The sequence below is a fragment of the Xenopus laevis genome, chromosome 5L (genome assembly GCF_017654675.1).
Source record: "Xenopus laevis strain J_2021 chromosome 5L, Xenopus_laevis_v10.1, whole genome shotgun sequence".
NCBI classification, from domain to species: Eukaryota; Metazoa; Chordata; class Amphibia; order Anura; family Pipidae; genus Xenopus; species Xenopus laevis.
This window is the reverse complement of record NC_054379.1, coordinates 113,540,660-113,566,817: the sequence shown is the minus strand read 5'-3', so window position 1 is coordinate 113,566,817 and position 26,158 is coordinate 113,540,660. Positions and strand designations below refer to the sequence as shown.

At 38.0% G+C, this 26,158-nt stretch overlaps 1 protein-coding gene across 1 annotated transcript; it reads right to left on the bottom strand.

Annotated features, from left to right (window-relative positions):
- Positions 1-228: 228 nt before the first annotated feature.
- lsg1.L (large 60S subunit nuclear export GTPase 1 L homeolog) lies at positions 229-15,537 on the bottom strand (the record flags this gene model as incomplete). Its single annotated transcript, NM_001091147.1, is given in 14 exon segments — positions 229-809; positions 1,674-1,844; positions 2,851-2,930; positions 3,092-3,215; positions 4,631-4,774; positions 6,682-6,783; positions 7,743-8,090; positions 8,841-9,017; positions 10,072-10,132; positions 10,374-10,460; positions 11,167-11,255; positions 13,042-13,163; positions 14,738-14,864; positions 15,312-15,537. Coding segments are annotated over 3 exon segments (342 nt in total), but the record flags the coding sequence as incomplete, so codon positions are not given.
- Positions 15,538-26,158: the final 10,621 nt, after the last annotated feature.

Genomic DNA, 26,158 nt, shown 5'->3' with positions numbered 1-26,158 from the left:
TTATCAGAACTAGTCACATCCTCAGCATGACAGTGGTGGAGCAATTGCTGGAACCAATGCTTTCTCTAAGCTGTGCACACGCTCAAAATATTTTGAGTTCAGAGCATAAAACAAACAGTGTATTTTAGTATAGGAAATTTGTTTGGATGTATCATTTGAGTCCAGGCATGAAACATATTAGTTCTTGAAGCACTGTATCTACAAAAAGAAGCAAATAAAGCAATTTTATATATATATATATATATACACACACACACACAACTTTTATGATTTTACCATGATCTGGAAACATGCCTAAGGAGGGTCAACAAGAGTTTGGCAAAAGGGTATTCAAATACTTTACCTTTAAATTTGAGAATTCAAAATTTAAGGAGAATGCAACAAGAATTCAGACTTGTTTACACTTGTTTAGGGTCCCCATCCTGCTAGTTCAGTGAGATCTGTTTTAAGCCTTTGAACAGCTGTATTGAAATATTTAGTAGCAGGTTTATTTCCTAGTCCAACACATATTGCACCTGAATTGTATATGCCAAGGTAATGTAAAGTGAAATGATTAAAAAGAAATCACAGCTAAATGCAGAATAAAATACACTGTTAAAAATGTTTTTGGTTCCTTGTGTATCCATTTTTCATGCATCTAAGTGCTTGTTGAGTCGCCGGATTTTCTCTTTCTTGTTTTTGTTTCCATGCTTTTTCCAGGGTTTTCCTGCTACTGGGTCTGAGCTGGTGGCATGTAAGGGTACTGGGCCACTGCCTGGCTTGTATCCCATTACAGATTGCACGCCTTTGGTCAAAGCACGAACATTCTCCTGAAAAGTGAAAAATAATGTAACATTTAAAGGGCAGAGTAGCCATTTAGCAATTCTGTTCTGCAGGGTTTTTTTTTTTTTTTTTTTTTAGGTAATATGTTCTGCAGTTTTTTATTTGCCAATTAATCTGTCATGCTTCCATTATTCAGTGACCATAGTGACAGATATGCCAGTCATTAAAACCCACAACAAATTAAAATTATGTTCAAGCTCATTGGTAGATGAACCCTCAATTTAAACGGAATGAGAACCTTTAAATGAGAACATTTGCAGTTGGTTTTCATGTATTACTATTTGTGGTTTTTGAGTTATTTAGCTTTTATTCAGCAGCTCTCATTGGCAAATTCAACAACCTGGTTGCTAGGGTTTAAATTACCCTAGCAACCATGCAGTGATTTGAATAGGAGAATGGAATATGAATAGGAGAGGGCCTAAAAAGACAGATGGATAATAAAGAGTAGCAATAACCATGAATTTGTAGCCTTAAAGAGCATTTAAAAGCTGGAAAAAGTTGAAGGCAAATAACTATAAAAAAAAAAATGGTCGGTTAAAAAGTTGCTGGCTACAATTAGCCATTCTATAACATACTAAAAGTTTACTTAAACGTGAGCCACCCCTTTAAGCTAGCATCTTTCCATCATCATCATCATCATCATCACACTTTCCCTCATGGCTTCTCATTTCCCTAAACAATACTGAGGGCTCTTTATTGACTTCGATTTCACAATTTACATTCAAATTCATGCTGGTGCTTGCTGTTTTCATATGAACCACTGTGTCTGAATTTGTTCTTGGTCAATAAAAAAAAAAAAGTTAGACTTTTACATCAAAGTAGGTTTGACATTGGTATTTCAGATAAATTACCTGATGAAAAAAGTTGGTGTCTACAACATTTTCTATCTGTCTTGCTTTCTTGCCCTTGCGACCTTGTGATTCGCCACTTGTCTGGGAGTCTTTTTCTTCATATTTAGCAAACTGTGGCTGAAAGTTTGCAGGATCAATTGCAGGGGGAGGATGACAATACAACAGCTTCCCCTATAATTACAATATAACCACATTACTTAATGCATTGTGCGGTAACTTAGAAAATATTTATATTGAATAATAAATAAAAATAAATTGCCTTTATTCAACGATCTACTGAAGTGTTATTGGAGGATTAGCATACCAACACAGAAATATTGGAATATTGTGTACAATACTGGGTGAACTTGTACAAAGTCTAGTAGAAAGTTTGAACCACATGGAGGAAGGACTTTTTTTTAACCTGACCATGCTACTGTAACATATTACGAGCATCATATACAGATAACAGTGTTCAATAATAGTTTGTGTGAGAATGTAAGCTGCCTATTAATGTACCTATTTAAAAGCATGTAAACTTTATTTTTAATGTATCTTGAGAAGTGATTATGACTGAACTGTGGCATGGCACACACGTCGCTTCATATTCTGAAGTTGCCTCGCGAGGAAACTTCGGAAATACCAAGCGACGTGTGTGCCATGCCACAGGTGACTTTTCATTTTAGCCTGCGCAAGACAGAGGTAAGGCATTCGGGGAAATTGGTCACTGCAAAGACGAGGCGATTAGTCACCAGGCGACTAAATCTCCCCAAATCGCCCAGTGTGACCTTACCCTAAGACATTGCTTAATTTGGTCACCCACAGGGATCTTACATAGCATTTGTGTAATCACCTGCTTATACCTCATCCGCCTACAAAGATGGGACAATTTTAGCGAAGTCACATGAAATGCAATCAAATATAATCATAGAATGGTATGTTGAAACTGTCTCCAGAAGACCATACATAGCCAGTCATGTTGGAATCAGCCAAAATTGCACATATGCAACAAATGTTTTCCGAGTAGCTCACATCCTGAAGCCATCTTGTCAGCCCAGAGCAGTCTTCCCAAACTTTGGGGGGAGTTAAAGCAGTAGCTGGTGGGCTCAACATGAATGATACTTAATACCATTAATGATTCACTACATAAGCACACTTTGCAAAGAAACAAGTTCTCTGCTAACTTGAGATAACTTACACAGACATAATCCTTCAGTATATAACGAGCTGATCTTGGCTGATCTGGTTGACCATGAGCAGTCATGAATCCTCTCATATCTAAGAACAATAACAATAAAATTACATGAAACAAACAACGTTCCTCACTGTACTAAACAAAACATAATTTACTTGACACCTGATACAAAAGTGACTGCATGTCAGATACAAATACTCAATAAGCAATGCTCTATGAGCATGGGAAGGAGGACATGACTTACATCCATAGGCATATAATAGTTCTTCAGATGTTGGAGAACGGTCTTGATCCTCATCTTCTCTTGGTCGGATTATATTGATTCCATATATGGTTTCTAGAGCATGACGTGGGATACGCTGAGCAATGTAAGTCAGTTAAAGAAAAGGCACAGAACAAACTAGTGTTTTATTTAATGACTAGCTTTGCATTCTGTATGGGTAAATAATGCAGTATAGTGGCCTAACAAAAAGCTTCTTCTTGTTAATGTACAGTTTTTCTGTTTGTTTTAAAGGGGAACTATTATAATTAATAAAATACACCTGAAGGTTAATACTGTAATTTTCACAGATATTTATTGTACACATTTTCTAATAGGTTTGGAGATATAAAAACATTTTATTAGTGTTCTTTAATCTAATTTTTTACTTGCAGCAAAGAATTAAATGATCCTCAGTAGTGGAACTGGAAACAGACGGCCTGTGGACAACATTTTCCACTGTGCAAACCTTGGTCCAAACCCATCCTGAAACTACCTGCAATCACACACCCAAGGCACCCGCAGTAGTTATGTTACTGATGATCCTCTTTGGCATTCCAAATGGCTGACTCATCCTGGAGTCAGCTAGATAGTCAAGGGCAGTGTTTCTAAACTGTGGGGTTGGCCCTTGGGCGGCTTATTTACTAAGATCACAGAAAACATTTTGGGGACAAGACCCTTTAGAAAGTTCTCTATACAAAAAAAGAGAAAAAGTTTTTTTGGTTTTTTTTGCAGAACAAGTTTGTAGAGTAAGCTTGTACCATGGCAATTTTTCTCCAGGGGATGCACTGAATCCATAATTTTGGGAAATGCTTAATCCTTCACAAATGAGGCCAAATCCCAAATGGAATCCAAACCCTAATCTGCATATTTAAATGATTGAAAGGTTACATGGTTCAATTTCTGTTCCAATGAACACTTCAGATTTGATGCACTCCTATTATTTGACTCTTGGAGCAGCGGCAGGGTATATATTAAGCAACTGATGCATGATTACTTTACAGACTTACTTTTTGGTATTTACTTAATGCCAGTTAGGTTCAGATTTGGGGAGAATATCTTTTTACTGTTCTGCTAACATTTGAAAACCCAGCTCAAGGGTCAATTAGTCAGATTTTGGGTGAGAACATTTTTTACCCGAGATATTTTAATAAACAGTGTTAAAATATCCATTACATGTTTGTGAAGTAATGATAGTTCACCTTTATTGATAGGCTACATGGTCAAAGCTAGAGTCTAAACTGACTGGAGTAACCACAGCCCTAGGCCACCAACTGCGATGATACACAACACAGTAAAGTACCTATTACCAATTCCCAGTGTGAAAAAATGCTGAAGGGAAACCAGTCTCCAGGAAAAGGGGACAAATCACTGTGGGTCTGGCATTGACCTCAATGTACGGAGTACTATATTTTAAAACAGGAGAGATCAGCAGGACATATGTATATATTTCAGAATATACACACACATATTTTTCATAAACAGAAGTACTGTTCAATTTCATAAACAATATTTGAAGGATATGAGAGAGATGGGTGGGACATGGTCTCGCATCTGATCTATAGGTAGAATGCCACTGCAAATCATCTCTGCTTTAGTGGACACAAAAGATGGCATCACTAGTCCAGGACAATCACAAAGACAGAGTTCGGGTTCCACATAGAGAGTCTGCAACAAAAATAATTTTTATTTTTTATGGGTAGCTAAAGAAACCTAAAGGGAATTCATATCTAGTTTAACCATATCGATTATGTTCCATCCTTTTTACCCTTAAATAGGCATAATGAATATGCAAAATATTATCCTAAGGGTATAAGTATATACCTAATTGCGCATACAGAATATTCTCTCTCTGCAAAATTACATAGAAGTAGGCAGCTGCCACACAGCTTGCCTTAGCAGAGACAGCTAAAGACAAACACACGTATTGATGTCTGACAGGTGTGCAGTTGCATGGAGAATGCCCATGCTCATAGCTCTTAATACGTACTGAGTGTACAAGATGCAAACTCAATTCAGGAAAATAATTTTATACTCCTGAAGAGGACAATTTTGCTATCAAAGGTTTCACAGAAAATGTACTGCAAACACCTCATATCAAGCAGGAGATGATATAAGTTACAATTAATTGGGTCAATAGAGGAGGTGACCCCGAAAAATCATTTACCTTAATACTTTTCCATTAGCAAATATCAATCTTTGCAGCCACCAAATGCCCAAAGCTTTACAGATGTTAGGATACCTAACAACATTTTACCAAGGAAAAGGCATTATATACACTGCTACACAATTTAAATCATATATTTTACCTCCAAGATGATTTAAAATATTACCTAATTACAATATTATTTATACTTCCCCTCTGATACAGTATAAAATCTATTATTTGGAATACCATACCTTAAGTCTGCTAAAAACATTTAAAGGGGAACCATCACGAAAATAAAAATTTGATTTAAGCTTAATCTCACTGAAATAAGAAACTTTCTAAATTCAATTAAAAATTCTGACCAGATTCTGAAATAATCAAATTACTCTTTACTATCCCCCTTTCAGCATCTGTCTCTCTTCATGCAGGAGTTGGGAGACAGATTTTGTTTGATGGGGCTTCTTTTGCCTTGAAGATGTATTTGAGCTAAAAAAATGTATACATTCAGGGTTTGTCATGACAAGTCAGTTATTTTGTTAGATTTTGTTTGTGCTGGAATTGATTGAGTTCTCGTACATTTACATCTGCTAGGAAAGGTAGCCCCCCCCAGACTCCTGCATGAAAAGAGATTTTAATGGATTATATTAAGAAAGGTTCTTATTTCAGTATGATGAAGCTTATATTCAATTTTCAGGATTAGGTCCTCTAAACATTAAAGAAACCCAAAGGGATTGTTTTACCACCAATGTGGATTCATGCAGCTTAGTTAGCAGAAATAACAAGGTGCTGTTTTATTATTACAGAGAAAGGGGAAATCATTTCTTAAAATTAGAATTATTATCTTAAAAAGAGCTCTACGGGAGATGGCCTTCCTGTAATTCGGGGCTCTCTGGATTATGACGCTTCAAATACATAAATTTTAAAAATTTAAATTCTTTTTCCTTCCTCCTATCCAATAATGTTTTGACATTTCAACTATATTTACATGCAGCCAATGTTTAGATGAGAAAACAAATGCCCTCCAATCATTATTCTTATTTACCATTTAGCCATCCTACTTACCACTGTGGCATTATTAAATCCTATCATATAGGATCGAAATTCAAAATACTCCAGTTCTTCATACAAACTATTCCTAAACTATTATTGCTCCCCGTTTCAAACAATACAATATTCACATCCCCATTATTTTCCTTTTAATTTTGCCATTTTCACCTCCACATATTGACCTAAAAAAATAACTTTTCTCAAAGCTTCGCATAGGTCCCATTAAACCTTATCCCCAGAAGTAAATAGTAAAGCTGTGTTTGACATATAGATCTTTATAGTGGCTTAGACTTAATTTATATACTATTATTTATATAGTATTAAACATAAGGAGCAAGTATGAAATGAAGATTTTTAACAACCAAACAAACTCACGTACCTGGAAGTGCTTTGTGTGACCTGGTGTTGCGGAAACAGAAACCTTCTTGTTCCCCAGTATAGTGTTTATTGTTGAACTCTTACCTACATTAGGGTAACCCACCTGGAGAAAGGGAAGGGGTAGGACACAGGTTTACAGCAGCACCACAATGGTTACAGCAGCCTAATTTTAGAATAGTAATACTAAAAAAAAAAACAAAAAAACCAAACACTTGAAGCAGTGGCATAACCAGTTATTTTTTTTTCAGGCCCTTAAAATGTCTAGAGATTGACCTGTTTTACCTTTATTAAAATTGTATATGATTAAGGACCTCACAGGGCCCCTATACCTCCTGCCCCCCCTGCTGCAGGGTCTGCTTCCTCGGTTGTTATGCCCCTGCCTTGAAGAAACCCTAAGAAAATACCCACACAACTATTTCTAGGGAATGGGTACAGTAATCCTAAAAGAAAAGGTGGAAAAACAAGGAAGAACATAGTGGAAACTTTTGCAATGATAGATTTGTATGTTTAGTCAAAGTCTTAAGAACGTATATGTTGTGCAAAGATTTTAAAATACTTCTGTCCTTGTTTCTTCACTCCTGCAAGGAGCCACCACACTGAAGCATGCTTCTCTACTTTTATTTTATTTTTTTAAAGAAGTAAAAAGTATACAGATACCAACGCATGTATTCTAATCAAGCTCCCTGACAATACTATATGATTTTACCTTTTGACTTACAGGCCTTGCCATATATTAGTCTCCTTACAAGGAATGAGACAATTAAATACAATATATATTTCTGGGTCTATTAACATACATGCCCTTTCATCTACAAACATACCATTTCAATAGTTTTAACTTTCTCAGCAAGTGTAACTGTTACTATAATTATGTCCAGTCTACATTCTCAGCACTATTTGTTTTGACTGCTGAAACAATGTTGCATTTCAATTGCAATTACATTTACAAATAACAGTAACTTTTTTTTTTTATAATCAATGTTTATTAAAAAGTTGCTTAGAATTAGATTTTCTTTCATTATGCTACAGTTTTTTTTAGTGGACAGACAAACATGTGCTTACCAGCCCCACTGTGATCTGCCCTTCCTTGATCCTCTGCCCTGTATGTATGGACTTAAAGATCTCCAGTAACTCATCTCGTTCCACTAAGTGACTTTGGTTAGAAATGGATTTTTCCCCTGCGGTCCTTGTGAGGTCTTGATCTGCAGAAATGATTTCATCACCTGCATCCTCTGAGCAAGTTTGCCAACCTTCATCTTCCTCGCAGTCTTCATACTCTTCACTTGTGTCATTATCTTGCCCTGAATCCCCACTAGTATGAAGGTTTCCAGCCGGTGTCTCTTCACTCTCACTTTCTTCCTCATCTGTAAAGTCTCCTTCATTCTCTTTTATTTCCTTTAGATGCTCACCCTGTTATCAAGTAACATCCACTTTTCATATGCAGGTAAAAAATATCACATATAAAATACTATGACAAGGAAAAACCTTGACATTATATAACATGCAATTAATGCAAAGTATTTTTACATTTAAGTGAACTAAAAGCAGCAGTTATTATATATTATACATACATATTATATGTGATTATACATACATATTATATGTGATTATACAAACGATATTCTTGTTTGTATGGAGAGAAAAATGCTAAAAGCAGGCTGTTTTTACACTGCATTATCAGTTCCTGTTACTCAGCATGTGTCAGTACATATCTAAGAATCATGGATATTCCCGATTTCATCCCATAGGATGAACTTTCAGCAAGACAACATGAAATGCTTCAGGCAGATAGGATATTGGTAAACTGCCATTTAATAAACCATTTCTTTTAAAATCTGCTATAACATAAATGTTCTATCACTTTTTGTTCAGGGTAGGACAGAACAAAACTATACAGAAAACTATTCATCTTATGCAGCTGCTGTCACTTTTAACTATTCCAGTCTTTAATGCATGAAAAACAGATCTATAATTCAAATTCATATTGTTTACCGATAAAGAAGATACAATGCTTTCTGCCAGGGAGCAGAAAGAAAGGATGATTTTTGACATTCAAAATAGGTGTATCTAAACTAATAAACATACATACATACATAATGTGTATGTATGTATGTTTATATCCATATATGTATTCCTTAATAAAGATATGGAGTGCCATACCTTCTCTTCCGCATCAAGCCTCAGTCCTTCTGCCAATGCAGACCAGAATACAACCTTCACACCCTCCTTCTCAAAGAACTCTGCCCATGACTGACGTTGCTGTGCTGTTAACAGGTCAGCCTTGTTTAGGAGGATAATATTCTCTTTTTCCTTGTCTATTTCTTTTACATAACACTCCTGGCAGGAGAGAGAAAAAATTAATGATGTTTTAGGATATACAAAATCAGGAGCATCAGATCAGCTGCAAATGATTTAAACACAGTTAGAGAACCTGGGTGGAACTGCTCTTTAGTTTGTTGAGTGCGTGGCATCATCATGCCTAGATTGAAAGAGGTCTCTGAGGCCTTTGGAAAGAGTTATAGATGTCTATGAATCTGGGAAGGGATTTAAAAGTATTGCCAAAAAAATCTGAACATTTTTTAATCATTCTAGAGTCCAGAAGTTTATCTACAAAGTTTATCTGCCAACTTGCCCAGGCCATCCCAGCAAATTCAGCAAAGAGCAGAACGCAAGATGCTTAAAAACACTAATAACCCCTACAGGTAACTTTCACCGCTATTTATGTCAAAGTGGTTGCCATAACTGTGTAAATAAGAGGTGCTGCCTTATACAGAAAAATGAATACAGAGGTGGAGAAAAATTACCTCTAGTGGAAGCCTGAAAAGCTAAATGCTATAAAGTATTTAATGGTAAAAATGCTGAAGTATTTGTTTCAGAAAATTATGAGAAATTGTACAGTCATGTAAATGCAGGCAATCAGAACATAAGTGTCACAGAAAACAGATTCAAAACATGTTACTGGGATCATTTTTACACAATTCAATCATTTAGTGAAAAATAACTTCTCTCTTTTATATCCACAATTGGTCATATATCCATTTAGGCTATAGGCACACAGGCTGTTGTCAGCCTGTATATTTTTGCAGGCTGAGAGAAGCAGATCTGCTCAGTGACCATCTCAGTGACAGCGGAGCTGAAGCTAAGGTCAGTGTGTTACCGCACACAGGCTGACAGAATTCAAATCAATGGAGCAGGGGCACTGTGCAGATCAGCTTCTCTCAGCCTGCAAAAATACTCAGGCTGACAACAAACTGTGTGCCGATAGAGTTATCCTTATTTATTCTCAACTACAGAGTCTTACTAAGGTAATTTGACTTTCTAAAACTGGAATAAACAGCACTCTTTAATATGACTTTTGAAAGACTGCAAAATATTGGACGCCATATCTTACCAAATCTTGGCACCTGAACAGAAGAGGGTTCCTAGCATCAACAATTTGTACGACTACGTCACTGTAAAGTAAAGTTTCCCACCATTAGCATACCATACAAAGATTCTATATATAGTAGTGTTTCTCAATTCTGTCCCTAAATAGTGATCTGAAAATAAACTGAAATGTACTAGGCTTTTAATTTTGGGAACAAAGAACATGACAATAAAACAATCTATTAAGCAGTATACAACTATTATCCAATGTATTATGCTTTATGTTACCCTATGTAGTATATTAAATTGCAAAAATAATTGTGTTACCTTCTCTCAATTACTCTCCATAGCTGGCGCCAAAAATCCAAATTCCGTTCAAATGGTGTCAGAATCAGCTTTTTTTCCTCCTCCAACCTGTCAGTCATTAAATGATAGAAGTTTAAATCAGTTGTGCAAAGGTTGTGCCTTACACAAGGGATGCATGAATGTAGGATTTGGCTAAAACCAGGCACTTTGCAGAGTTTGGTTAATTCCTAAGTGTTCAAATTAATCCATTCAATAGCCTAAAAGGATCAGTTTGTGTAAAAATAAAACTGGGTAAATAAGATAGGCTGTACAATATAAAATTTTTTTTTCAATATAATTAGACAAAAATGTAATCGATGAAGCCTGGAGTGAATGGATGTTTAACGCAATAGCCAGAACACAACTTCCTGCTTTGCAGCTCTCTAACCTAAGGGGAAGGGTCACATGGGACACAACGGTTCAGTTAGTTTGCTTTTGATCATTAGCATGCAGGTCAGATTCAAAAGGATCCAACAGAACAGTTATGTCCCATATGGCCCCCCTTCACGTCAATGATTAGTTACGGACTAGTAACAGATTAGAAAGCTGCAAAGCAGGAAGTTGGGTTATGTTATGACATCCCTTCACTCCAGCCTTTATACATTATATTTTTGGCTAACTATATTGGAAACATTTATTTTGCACCGCCCAGGTTAATTTTGAACAGTTCCTTTAAATTAATTAAGGATCAGGACAACTGAACGTGTCCATTAATTTTTCTGCATATGCAAAGAAGTCCCTGCCTTATGCTATTACATAAATCCTGTATACATACTGGGCAAGTTGGCGTCTCCACTGTAAGAAGGTGTCTCTCTCAGTCTCCCTCAGAACTTCTGCACTGGTGCTTGCATCCCAGTGAGGCCTATAAAAACATACAATTTAAAAATAAAATCTAAACTTAATTAAACAAATGGAAGAATCTTAAATAAGCAGAAAAAAAATAATATAACTACAAGGGTGTACCATTGCCTGGTCATTTGAAAGACTGCTCCAAATTTCAAATAGGTCAACAGGTATCTGTAAAAGTGTTGTTATAGATAATTTCACTTGTCTTCACAGACAAGGTAGTGACAACCTGTCACTTAATAACAATTCTCTGTTAGTAAACATCTGACATTCATGCAACAAGATGAAGCCTTATTATTAATTTGCCAACACTTTTATAACCAGTGATACTCTGCTTCCACTTTAATGCACTCATTACAGACTGAAAAGAAGGGGACATTATTTATATAGTGATTTTCTCTCAGGGTACTCAAAGTGCTTTACAGCAATCAAGCCATAACACTAAACATCCAGGAGATGATAATTTGCCAAGGGTCACAATGAATTGAACCACGAAGCATATCTAGTCTGCCTAATTTAAAGAAGGATCATCAGGTCGGTTCTGCCTTGCATGAAGAGCAAGATGTCTACATAAAAAGCCACACCATATTTGCAAGAAAGTCTCATGACTGGGCCTGATCTCAGAACCTGAGAAATACTGACGTTTTAGGGGTAAGATCTTTTTTTCTCTTCTAGTAATCCCACTTAAAATGTACTTTCTAAACATATATCTGAATCTCAAGTAGATTAAAAGGACACTAAAGTCCAAATAAACAATGCTGTATATCCTCATGAGAAGTATTTTGAAGTAAAATGAAGATTAATGGAAAAGCTGCTTAGATCAGGTCTATCTATTGCAAACTAAAATTTAATTTAAAGTGAACCCTAAACAAAAGAGAAAGATGGTCAAAAAACAAAAAGGAGACCCCTAGGGGACTATGCTTCCTTCTTCTCTTAAGCAACCATTAACATTTTCATCAACCTCTTTAGCTAAGATTAGTGCAACCTTGTCAGCTTCCTAAGCCCTACATCTTTCCTTTCCGCAGTCCACTTAAACATTTTACTTTACTAAACCTTTAAAGGGTTTGTTGGCCTTTAAATTAATTTAGTATGATGTAGAGCATGATATTTTGAGTCAATTTGCAGTTGGTTTTTATTTTTTCATAATTTGCAGCTTTTGAGTTAAGCTTTTTATTTAGCAGCCCATCAGTCTGGAATTTCAGCAATCCAAATGACCCTAACAACCATGAATTGATTTGAATAAGAGATTGGAATATGAATAGGAGAGGCTTTAATAGAAGGAGGAGTAATAAAAGTAGAAATAACAATACATTTGTAACCTTACAAAGCATTGCTTTTAAGTCAGAAGAAGACAAATAATTAAAAAACTATACAAAAGAAAAAATTAAGAAACATGAAAACTAGTTTCTGAGATATCAGCATTTTTAGCCAATAGCAGGCTTGACTTTTTGAAGGCCAAGAGTGTCAGTGATCCTAACTGTCTATGCACTGTATTAAAGGAATACAATTTTTACTTTGTAGGACAAGCACAGGATCAAGTTCAAATACTGGCAATTGTGGGCCACCACTTTCATCATTCCAATTAGCTAAAATTATTATTCTTACACTTGTGTCTAATATCACACACCCATTTATCATTTAAGCTTCCTCTTTTCTTCCTATATTTCATTGTTACAAAGAAGTACTGTCATATCTATATTATACACATGATTTATAATTAGTTGTCCTGTGAATAGAAATATCATGTTTTTTTTTTTTTAGAATATAAAGGCAAAAACATGCCAAACATTGGTTTATGGCCATACCTTCTTGGAATACACAAAAACTGCTTGTTCTCCTCTTGGAGTTTATGAATCCTCTTGGTCTCCTCATTTGTAAGTAGTTCTGTTCTTGCCTCAGCAGAAACAAACTTGATATTAAGTTTCTCTAAATAAACAAAGAAAAACTTGTTTAAGTTTTTTTAGTGTGTGTAAAAACCCATTCATGTAGCAAGCCACCATTAATGAATTTGCCTGTTGCAAGGCTATAAAAAGCCCTAGTAAGTAGAGCCTTGGGGATTCAGTACACAGGTTCTCAATCTTCTCCCTACAAACAGTAAGACTAATGGCACACAGGTTGGTTCACAGCTAATTTGCTACCTCCTGCTACAAGTGTGTGTGCTGGATCAGTCCATCGGCACACATTGAACAGATTTCTGTGTGAAAATGCATACTTTAGTGTAATATATCCATCAGTTCGGAAATGACTTTAAAGGAGATGGCCATCTTTAGTGTACTGCTTCCCATATTTCACTCCTCTATATATATTGATCTATTTAGTGTTTAGCTGGTCCTCTGGCTCATTTTTGTCCTGCTGCATGATCACAGTAGACTCAAGCATGATCTTTCTCACTCATTTGCACAGCATTAATCATATTGGGCACAAATATGATTAGTAGTGTACAAATTAAGAAGGAAGAGACAGGCTTTCCTCGCTGGCACCTGACACCAGCAATGTCCTGCTTCTTCCTTGCCAAACAAGGAGCCTATTTTGCATAAATGTAGTGTTTGAGAGTACTTCCTATAGGAATCGGTAAGTGATTAGTTAACAGACAAATATATTACAAAAGAGGTCTCATTTTTTATTATTGAAGATTTTTGAATTATTTAGCTTTTTATTCAGCAGCTCTTCAATTTGCATCTTAAAGCGACACTGACACGTTCCTATAAAAATCATAGGAACATGACAGTATAAAGTAAATGCTGCACCCGTAATCGTTCCCTGAAAAGCTGCCCCTGCAAAGCCGCCCCCAGCCTCGCGAACCTGTGTGCTGCCGACCCGATAACACTACTAACAGATCTTCCGGGTTGCTTCTGGGCTGGGGGTGGAGCGATCCTTGCATAGCCCGAATTCCTGCTTTCATTCTTAATCAGCCTATGGAGGGATCATGCCGCCCCCAGCCCAGCATCACTGAAACAGCTCAGAAGGTCTTTTAGCAGTGTCTGAGGGTCGGCGAATGCAGGTTTGCGAGGCGGCTTTGCGGGGGGCTTTGAGGGGAACGATTACGGGTGCAGCATTTACTTTATACTGACACAATCCTATGATTTTTATAGGAACGTGTCAGTGTCGCTTTAACCAATCTGGTAACTAGGGTCCAAATTACCCCAGCAACCATGCATTGATTTGAATAAGAGACTGGAATATGAATAGGAGAGGGTCTGAATAGAAGGATCAATAATAAAAAGTAACTATAACAATACATTTGTAGCCTTACAGAGCATTTGTTTTTTTTTTTAGAAGTTACAGCCTAAACTTCGAAGTCTGAAGAACCTTAAAATATTTTTGCTTCAGGGCCTTGTAACACCAATACATGGGGGTTCTACCACACAAATATGTGATTATCATCATATTTATGATTGAATGCAATCATTATATTGCATTTTACACAATATTTTAAAGTTTTTTTTTACTTCACCGTTCAGTGTACAGTTTTCCTACAGCCAAATAAATAAATCTCTTACCTGCAACAAACTCTGTCCCTGCAAGCTCTGCTGTTGCAAGAAAGTCATCAATGGTGCTTTGCTCAGTCACAGACTGCAGATTTAGCCGACCCCAGTCATAGCCATCATTTAATTCACTGGTGTGGAGCTGGACCAAAAAAAAAAAAACAAACAAACAAATAAAATATAACTAGCTGGTATAAAGAATACAAACCAACATGATTTACTACTAATACGTTTCATTCAATACAGAGAATAATGTAGCCCTAGTGTAAAATATAAGAATATTTGAGCAGTTCCATGTCCATATGAAGCCACGAGGCTTTATGGTTAGGCACTGGCCAGGCACATCACTTGGTACAGATTATGTGCATTTTAATTATTTCACAGATAACTCAGCACTCTTCTGTATTATAATCAATTGTTGCAGAGTTTTTCTCAAACGTAATCTGACCAGTAAGAAATAAACTAAGGAAGAACAGAATAATACTTTGTATTGGTAGCCGGCTATTTTATTTTCAATTGCTAATAAAAAGGTGCATTGAGCTAATAACATTCTATCACGACTTTTCATGTGAATTGCATTCCTTATTACCCATGAATCCTTCGTCCGCAGTCCGCGTTGGCTCTGGGCTCTATCTTTGATTAGGGCTCTACCAAGTCCACAAGTTGCTTTTTTCTTCCCCATAACACGCTTTAGAGAGCGGAAGTGAAATGGCAGGGGCCAAGAGGTTTGATGCGCCGGAAGCTGTCAGCTATACATGGTAGGTAAATGCGCACGTGAGTTTGTGCGCATTCGCTTTATCACTCGGGTAGAACTGTTAACTGTTGAGGAATGGTTCCGTATCGGAACGGTGTTTATAAGCGCTTTCAGTATTTTAATTCCAAGTGTAGAACGTGTGGCATAACTAAGCACGGAGAGTCGGGGACGTATGGTGTGCTTGAATCTACTGGGGGAAAACTAAACAAATTTAATTATTTTCAGCGTAAGGCTGCCACCTTTAAATGCCCCCAAAAAAACTGCCAGGGCCGGATTCACCTTTTTTTGCCCCTCTAGGTACAGTTATTTGTAAAAACAATTGTTATTGAAAGCAACATTTGCCTAGTTGATACTTTTTAAACAATGTTGCAAAAGTCAGTTCCTTAGCAAAAGCAAAGACAAGCTGGCTTGTATTACATCATATCTACAGTCTGAGCAACCAGAACAGAGACTAGAGGACAGACACAGGCAGGGCCGGACTGGGAGGAAAAAGCAGCCCTGGCAAAAGTATAAAAGCAGCCCATGTATTCTTGCCAATGCAAAGCATGATATATTTTTTCAACCACAATGACTAGTGGTGAACTAGAACTAGTGTTTATTAATAAATATTTAAGAGCTCTATTTCTTGTACCAAGCAGGGTCCATTATCATATAATCACCAGCATTATTTTACACCCTAAGTGCTTGCAACAAATATCTCACCCCAGTTTCTATCACATCTATTCTGTGGATTGGATTAGTGGCCTATACTAACAGTATATTCGAAATTTTCCTTTGTGTGCCCCCAGTTAAACCATACACTTTAGAGGATAAGAGAGCTGAATCATCATGTGTGTCATAGCAAAATGTTATATGGTTTATATATTATCATCTAATTGCCTCTGAGACTGTTCCTGTGGCTACTCCCATTCGCCCATAAGTAATAAAAAAGTACTAAGGTTTCCCCCAGGAATAGTAACCAATAAACATAAATGTCCTCACAGAACCCCTACACACTTCCCACAGTAAATACTGCCATACTGCGTGCCTGGCTGGAGCCCAACTGCCTGCAATTACCTGAGAAGTTGGGCAGATCTTATGTTAATGCCTATCTTTGGGTGCACACAAACATTTGTTCGGCTCTATGTTAACACAACTGGAAAAGCTTACGCGCCTTCTTCTGTGAACTTACATACCCATATATGCACTTCCCCTACAGTTCCACTAGATGGCGAGGCATTTTCTGTCAGAACAGTGATTAGCATTTCTCCCGTCTCTCCACCTCTGCCACCCTGTTCAAAGCAGGCTGTTTGTTCTATTATTCAGTTTGTTGATTGCTGAAGGTGTTAACTCTGTTGTGGGCACAACTTATTTACATATTAAAGGCGGGCCTAATTAGCATTTTTCGTAAATTTTTCGTCAATCGGCCCATTTACATTTTAAAGTAAACGGCCCGTCAGGCAATTGCCCGAACCAGCAAATGGCCAGTCTGGGCCTGGACACAGGGCTGCCATCAGAAATCATGGGGCCCCCATTAGGGTTGCCATCTTTTCGAAAAAAAACCCCAAAAAACCGGCCTTCATATGTATTTATCATTGGCCCTATTTATAACATTGGGATCAACCATCATTTTTACCAACCAGGCCGGTAAAATACCGGCTACGTGGTCTGTTTATCAGCTGGCTTGTGCTACATTGTTTCTGGCAAACATAAACAGACAGACATATCTGGTGTTAAAAGCAAATACACAATGCTTACACCCCTTGTTTTCCATCTCATGCTCAATATTCCATGATGTGCAATAACACAGGGCCGGAACTAGGGGTAGGCAGAAGAGGCAGCTGCCTAGGGCGCAATGATTGGGGGGCGCTGGGCAGCTACCTCTTCTGCCTACCCCTAGACTGAACCCACCTGGAAATCTGTTTGCAATATGTGCCGTGCGCTCGAGTGGCGTTTCGGTTCACAGGATTGGAGTAACTGCGCATGCGCGCCGGGAACGTCTTTACTGTGCATGCGTGCCGGGGAACGTCTTTACTGCACATGTGTGCAGGGAACGTCTTTACTGCGCATGCGTGCAGGGAACGTCTTTACTGCGCATGCGCAAGTGACAGGGGAAAGGAAGGGGCGAGCAGGCTGACTGGGCTGCCTAGGGCGCCGGCCTGCTTGGCCCGCCTCTGCAATGACATCATTACATGAACATGCTAATTTACTAATGCTAAACTGATGCACTCTCTTTCAAATACGGTTACCTGTTTTCATTTTTCTTGTGTTTGAAAATAAATAAAAAAAATATGTATAAAAAAAAACAAATACAATTATAAATAAAACCATTAAAATGATTGAAATAATTAATATTGGAAACTTATTTAGTACATTATGTACAGTTGTTGAGTGGTGATTTCCCATTAACTGCACCTTGTTTGTGTCTATGTGTTTAAAGCACTGTTTACACTGTGTACACTTTTTTATGGGTGTGTTAAATCATCTTGTATTTAAAATATGCATGGAAATAAAGTCAAGAAAACATTTGCACTTTTCTTTATGTTATTATCCATACTCTCTAGCTCAGGGATCCCCAACCTTTAGAACCTGCAAGCAACATTCAGAAGTAAAAGGAGTTTTGGAGCAACACTAGCATGAAAAATGTTCCTGGGAAGCCAAATAAGGGCTGTTATTGGCCATTTAGTAGCCTCTATGTCAACCTACATTGAGGCTCTGTTTGGCAGTGCCTGGAATTTAAAAATAAGCACCTGCTTTGAGGCCATTGGGAGCAACATCCAAGGGGTTGGAGAGCAACATGTTGCTCACTAGTTACTGGTTGGGGATCACTGCTCTAGCTAATGAAATCTATAACCGACATAATAATGTAGTACCTAATATCCACCAATACGTGTCAAAGTGTGTATAAAACTTGACTGAATAGCTTTAGTTAGAAACACACATATATAATTATATCCATATGGGAGTTTACACTAATTAGCCTTTGTTTTGAATCTTAGTTCTTGTGGTGTTCCCTGGATTCTCCGTCTCTGACATCCTGTGTAAGTTCAATATAATGTGGAGCTCGGAATGTGGAAGCTGCCATTGTGAGTGATTCCCAACCTCCACATTATATATAATTATATATGGACGTATATATGGTGTGTTATTGTTTAGCCAAGAGCACAGTGCAACATACACACTGCACCAGTCTGACCTACAGTAGGTACAGAAAAACAATCTTCCATGTGACAAATAATGAAACCTTTTACATATACTGTATAATGTGTAATAGCACAATATTCCTTTCAGCTTTGCACTATATCACATTTATCAACTCTACTTAAAATGAAGTTAAGTGCTGCTGCAAGCTGCGGCCATGCTTTTATTAAACACTTGTTAACTGTGTTCTGGTGATAATTACTTGTAAATGTGGATCGTCAAAAGATAGCTGACAATACATGTGTAATAGTTACATTCCCCACACCAACCTAAAATAAATTATAATATTGAATGTTATTGCCTTTCTGAAGTTGTGAAAACTTTTTCCAAGCACCGATGGCAATTCAGTCCTATATCATTTCTTCCTTCCCGCCTAAACATAACTGCAGAGGCAGGGGCCCCTGAGGGTGCGTGGAAGCCTCTGAGGTGACAGCCACGGTGGGACTGGACACCTCAGCCTGACTCTAAGCCGGATCAGTTGGTTCAGTATAAGAAACTGTTAGTCCAGGGTTGCAGACAGGCATACAGTATGTCTCTCCCCAAGCCCACTGTCTCTGAATTATCGGTGCTCCTCCAGTGTTCCTCTAACTGTCATTGATTCACCTCTTGGCAAAGGTCTGAAATATATGCCACTTTGTTTTATAAACATGTGTTCCAGCCTGTGATGTCAGAGATGGGTTTGTTGGGTATGGGCTGAAATTGGAAACTCTAAATACTTCTGTTGAAACATTAACTTGGTTCTTTTATGTCAACTCCAAAATGGTGAATCCAGCCATTATTGTTCTAAGAACATTTCCAATGTTTTTCTTGTTCTGCAGAGCCTAATTATTACACTCATTAACTCCCTTTCTAACAAAAAACCTGCACAACTTTTCTATACCTTTAACACTCTTCTTTCCCCTTCCCCACCCCCTCCATGCATATCTGTCTCTGCCCAAGATATTGCTGAGCACTTCAAAAACAAAATCTTCACCATCAGAAGTGACATTGCACTATTAAACCCAACTAGATATTCACCACCCTTCCTCCAGAGACCCCAGTCTTTTCTGTGCTCCTTCTCCCCTGTGACTGATGAGGAAACCTCAAAACTTTTGGCTACTTCTCACCTTACTACCCACCCACTTGATCCCACTCCTTCGCATTGCAAATTCCTGTCTAATTAAAGCCTTAACTCATTTCATCACCTTAATCTCTGCTACCTTTCACCTCTAAATTACTTGAGCGTCTAGTTTACAACCAAGTAACACTATTCCCTTTGGACAGTAACCTGCCGGACCCCCTACAATCTGGTTTTAGGCAACAACACTCCACTGAGACTGCCCTAACCCGACTAACTAATGACCTTTTAACAGCAAAAGCCAACAACCACTCTCACTTCTAGTGCTTCTTCATCTCTCTGCTGCATTTGACACTGTGGATCATCCTCTCCTCTTTCTGTTGGGGTTCCTCAGGACTCTATCCTGGGCCCCCTATTATTTTCTTCTATACTTCCTCCCTCTGCAAACAAAATAACTTTTTTGGTTTCCAATACCACCTCTATGCTGAGCATACTCAAATCAATCTCTCCTCTCCTGATCTGAGTTCTGAGATCTTAACTCAGTCTCCTTCTGACTGTCCGCTATCTCTACTTGGATGTCACAACGCTACTTAAATGAAACCTCTCCAAAATGAAAATGGTTCTCTTTCCCCCAAATAACACCAGTAACATCCCAGAAGTATCTATCATAGTTAACAATTCCACTATCACCCCATCTCCCCAAGCCCCGTGCCTTGGCATTATCCTAGATTTCAAGGCCGGAACTAGAGGTAGGCAGAGTAGGCACGTGCCTAGGGTGCAAAGCTGGGGGGGGCGCAAGGCACGTACCTTCTCTGTAACTTTTTTCTCATTACCTCCTCACATGTTCGCATTCAAGACTTTGCAAGGGCTGCACCCCTCCTCTGGAATTCTCTCTCACAGTCTGTCCGACTTTCTCTCAACCTTTCTGCTGTCAAAACATCTATGAAAACATACTTATTTAGAGAAGCTTACCCTCACTCTGTTTAGCTGCCAAATGCAATACCAAATGCTACATCTCTCACCTGCTTGATGTAACTCTGTATGTTTTATGTATCCTATGCATGTGATTTCTTTGTATAAGCACATTCATTTTACAACGCTGCGCAATATGTTGGTGCCCTAAAACTACATAATACATCTGTAAAATTTAACTTACAGTTGAAATTTATGCAGATAATACATATTATGAAGAACTTGCCTATTTCACAAACAGTTACAGGTAATAAAATATTTCACAGGCATTTTTTTTGCCTGTAGAGTGCAAATATCAGCCCATTGAACATGACTCATGCTGGCATGTTTAAAGACAAAGCAAACCGCTGTATCACATGCTTATTTGTCACTGCTAAAAATACATTCACCTTTTTTAGTCACCAATAAGACTTGTCTGACACAATCATGTGTGGAAATTGTTGAAAACAATACAGTTTGTCAAACCGGATCCATGCTAAAAGAACACATCAAAGAACTTACATATAATGTAAGGGTAAATGAGTGATACTAATGTAGCAAGGCATTTTTCTGAATATTTCAGTGACAATTTACACTGTTTTACTGTAGCTAGAATTGGGAAAGTCTTTAAGTGTTTTAGAATTAGATGAATATTCAATAGTCTGGTTAGGAGGGAGTTAGAAGCACTCACCTCCTACAAAAACATTAGGCATAAATTTGGGTTTTTATTTATTTTGCTATTATTAAAGGGGTGGATCACCTTTAAGTTAACATTTAGTATGTCATAGAATGGACATTTCCTAGCAACTTTGCTGTTGGTCTTTATTTTTTATAGATTTAGAATTATTCACTTTCCAGTTTTCAAATGGGAGGGTCACTGACCTTGGCACGCCAAAAAATTGCTCTGTCAGGCTACAATTTTATAGTTATTGTTATTTCTATTCAGGTCCTCTCCTATTGCCAGAACTCTTTCTTTGAAGGGTGTTTTAATTAATTGAGGGTAACACTGTTTCATTTGTTTCTTATGTGTATGAATTAGTCAATTACGACCTGGGGACAGAGTATTTATTGATTTGATGGTAGCCAATTTTGATATTGCAGTTTTGAAACACCAACAACACACCGATGAACTAGAAAATCAACTCTGTCATGTCTGTAAAGATCACAGAGTACTGATGGGCCAGGGTTTCACTTTCTTAATAGGGATGTAGCGAACGTCGGAAAAAAAGTTCGCGAACATATTCGCGAACTTGCGCAAAAATGCGAGCGGTTCGCGAACGGTTCGCGAACCCCATAGACTTCAATGGGAAGGCGAACTTTAACATCTAGAAAAGACATTTCTGGCCAGAAAAATGATTTTAAAGTTGTTTAAAGGGTGCAACGACCTGGACAGTGGCATGCCAGAGGGGGATCAAGGGCAAAAATGTATCTGAAAAATCTGCCTGTGTGTGCTTGGAAGAGATAGTGTAGGGGGAGAGCTGTTAGTGATTTCAGGGACAGATGATAGTAAGTTTGCTGGCTAGTAATCTGCTTGATACTGCTCTGTATTGGAGGGACAGAAGTCTGCAGGGATTTGAGGGACATTTTAGCTTAGGTAGCTTTGCTGGCTAGTAATCTACTGTTCTCTTTAAACAACTGCCATACGTTGACCTTGTAGGCATTGTTTGGTGTTTTTTCTGGAGACGGTAATATTATGGATATTTAGACAGAATGTGAACAAGGTCACACAGCTAGATGGCAGTTGGTTGAATAACACACTGGGCAAAAAATGCCTACAGGGCAAATAATGCCTAAAAGGTCAACTTATACACTACTACAGCGGTAGTAAAATAAAAAAAAGTAAAATAAAAAAAAAATGAATATTAAAAAAAAAAAATTAAAGTTGGTGCTGCTGAACTACTAGGAGCAGCAGATTAGCACACCAGTCCCACTCCCCAACACTGCTAGACTAATAGCACTGGGCTCTTATAGTAGTAGTAGTAGTAGTAGTAAAACAACAAAAAAATAAATAAAAGCAGTCCTTACAAGGACTACTGTTATTGCAGCAGTCAGCAGATGAGATCAGAAGCAGGACAGCTGCCCACTGCAGCTACATACAGAGCACTGCAGTAGAAGGTAGATTACTAGCCAGCAAAGCTACCTAAGCTTAAATGTCCCTCAAACCCCTGCAGACTTCTGTCCCTCCAATAACAGAGCAGTATCAAAACGATTACTAGCCAGCAAACTTTCAACTGTCCCTGAAATCACTAACAGGCAGCAGCTCTCTCCCTACACTATCTCTTCAGCACACACAGGCAGAGTGAAAAAACGCTGCAGGGCTTCGGTTTTTATAGGGAAGGGGAGTGGTCCAGGGGAGAGCTTCCTGATTGGCTGCCATGTACCTGCTGGTCTGGGGTGAGAGGGCAAAAAAAGCGCCAACAATGGCGAACCCAAAATGGCGAACGTCGCGCGACGTTCGCGAACTTCCGGCGAGCGCGAACACCCGATGTTCGCGCGAACAAGTTCGCCGGCGAACAGTTCGCGACATCTCTATTTCTTAATACAAAAATAGTGCATTCAGATAATTATTGCATTCTAAAAATCTATGAGGATGTGCTAGTGTGAAAGAAGTTCTGTAAAAGAGCTTTCCAATCCTGAAGGAATATATCAAAATTGTCCTGAGCTCTCTGAATTACACTGCACAGTGGCCAGCTTATTGCAGTCCCAGAAAATAGCAGTAGATGGCAGCATACAACAGTCTTTCACCACTAATGCAATTCATGTTTCCTCGCCCATGTGTGTTTGTAAACATCAAATTGGATTAGTGGCAACAAGATATATAAGGGCAGTGGCTGACGAGGAGATTTGTTGCCCGCGGCCCTACAATTATTTATGTGCGACTGCTTTCGACAAATCTCCAGAAAATGTGTCTCCTTGGAAATAACTGAAATCACTGGTGGTAAAAGCAAAATATCGCAAAGTCGCCCAAAGTTTCTTTGAGAGGCAACCTCGGGCAATTTTGCAATATGTTGGTTTTACTGCCGGCAAATTCAGTTATTTCCAATGGAGACCCATTTTCAGGAAATTGACTCTTCCCTGCTGAATAAAAAACTAAATTACTCAAAAACCTAATTGCAAATTGTCTCAAATAATATCACTTTCTACATCACACTTAGGGGCAGATTTATCAAGGGTCGAATTTCGAAGTGCAAAAAACTTCGAAATTCGACCATTGAATAGGCTAGTTTGACATTCAAAGTCGAATTTGTAGGATTTTTAAGATTGTACGATCGTACAACGATCGTACTTCGAATTGAACGATTCGAACCATTTAATCGTACGATCGTATGATTTCACTTCGACTTCTAAAAACTTAGCCAAATGTTGCCTATATGTTCTAGGAGGTCCCCATAGGCTAACAAAGCAATTCGGCAGGTTTAAGGTGGCGAAGCGTCAAAGTCGAAATTTTTTAAAGAGAAAGTACGTCAATTATTGAATGGTCGACTAGTCGAAGCATTTTCACTTGGAATCAAAGTCGAATTTGGCCTATTTGATGGTCGAAGTACCCAAAAATTACTTCGAAATTCGAATATTCACTTCGAATTCACTTCGACCCTTAGTAAATGTGCCCCCAAAATGTAATTAAAAGGTGAACAACCCCTTTATTCACTGTTACATGTAGTGTTGTGATGGGCACTACTCTTCCCCATTTTTACATATAGCCTAGTGTAAAGGTATCTGACCCAGCCAGCATGTGTGTTTATAATAAAACAATAAATAACAATAAGGTAATGCAATATAAACTGGCAAGTTTAGTAACTCAAGAAGAAAAAAAAAGATGCCCGCTAAATGTTACTTGCAGATTGGTTGCTATGTGGCTTTTATTGCTTTACCCCAAATGAGGAAAACCGTAGCATCAACATGTAGACATGTATATCTTCAAATGTTATGTTGTGAGTACCCTATCAAGCAGGACTGCCACTCAGAGGTACAGGCTGGGGCTCATGGGCAAATTTGCCCCATTACAGCAATCATCAATTGCTTTTATTTTTCACTTGTATTACACAAATCTAATGTCTGAATGGTTACTATTGGTTACTACAGAGTGCCAAAATTACCCTGTGATTACCCAGTGTTGGTAAATGAGCTACTCTGATACTATTCTAAGATGTGTGTATAAAGGGATAATAACCCCTATTTTATTTAAACACCATATGGTGGGAAAGTATTCAGTCCTGCAACATACAGGCTTAATAACTGTTTGGTATAAGGAGTGAGGTTGTTAATAACCACTATTAATATAAAAGTATAAGGCTGGATAGATGCATCTGCTATGCACATTGGTGTGCCAGATTAAAGGTGTTTCTCTGTACCCTTAAACAAACCTTAACACTTGCCCTTCTGCTGCCAAAGACATGGATTAATATAGTGCAGCTATATTTATAATGTTGCCCATTACTGAAGTGTGTAGTGATGTGATGTCATTCTTTTGATAAATGATGGCTAGGCAGAAGAAGTTCTTTATTGTCAGCCACAAGGTGCCAGCCATTCCCACCCAGCCAGGATTTGTATATAATAAAAGCAATCTAGTCCTGTATCAACTTCAGCACTGGAAAGTAAGCCACACTGCTTGGATAAGTCCACATTCATTTCAATGAACAAAGTGCACTCTGTGCACAAACCTGGAGAGGGTAAGTGGCATCTTAGAAGGAGAAGGTTAGTTTACATAAAATCCAGGTCAGGCTATATCTGGCTCAGGCTGCTCCCAGTAGATATGTCAGCCTACAAGTGCAATGAATTATTTAATTAGCCTGCAGCAGGCAAGCTCATTAACCATTTGCCAGCCAACTTCACTTGCTTAAATGAGAAGCAGGCATTTAAGGTAGGGAGTGGTGATTTTAATGACTTCCCTATTTAAGCAGGGGGTTAGTATACTTACCCAATTTGAAGTAGTTACTCATTTCAATGCAACTCTGCTTCTTGCTTTCAGAGCCTCAGTTTAAAGGGAGTCGGGTGGAGCTGGTTATCTTATCTCTGCGTGTGAACTAAGATAAGTTAACTGATCCATCAACCTGTGCATCAAGTCCCAAAATGAGCCAGACAATTCTGTGAAGTGCTTAATATTGATTGAATAAGTGATTTATCGTTGCCTTTATCTCCAGTACGTCCCTCGTTCCACAAAGTCATGTTAGCTATTAGCCAACAATTCAGTCACCTGTCATGAGCAGCATTGCTCTCACCTGCTTGGTCATATTAACATCTGCATTGTGTCTATTTGCCCTGTAAATGGGGAAGTATTTAAACTGGGCATCAAAATGTCACACTGTTTGTTAATATGCTGGGAAGAAGTTGGAAGGTATTGGTGCCATTGCTATCCATTCTAGATAATCCTTTTAACAAGTGGGATAAAGGTAAAATATTCCTGCTTTTTCTTTTAGTTTCCCTTAAAGGAGTAGTTCATTTTTAAATTGACTTTTAGTATGATGTAGAGAGTGATATTCTGAGACAATTTGTA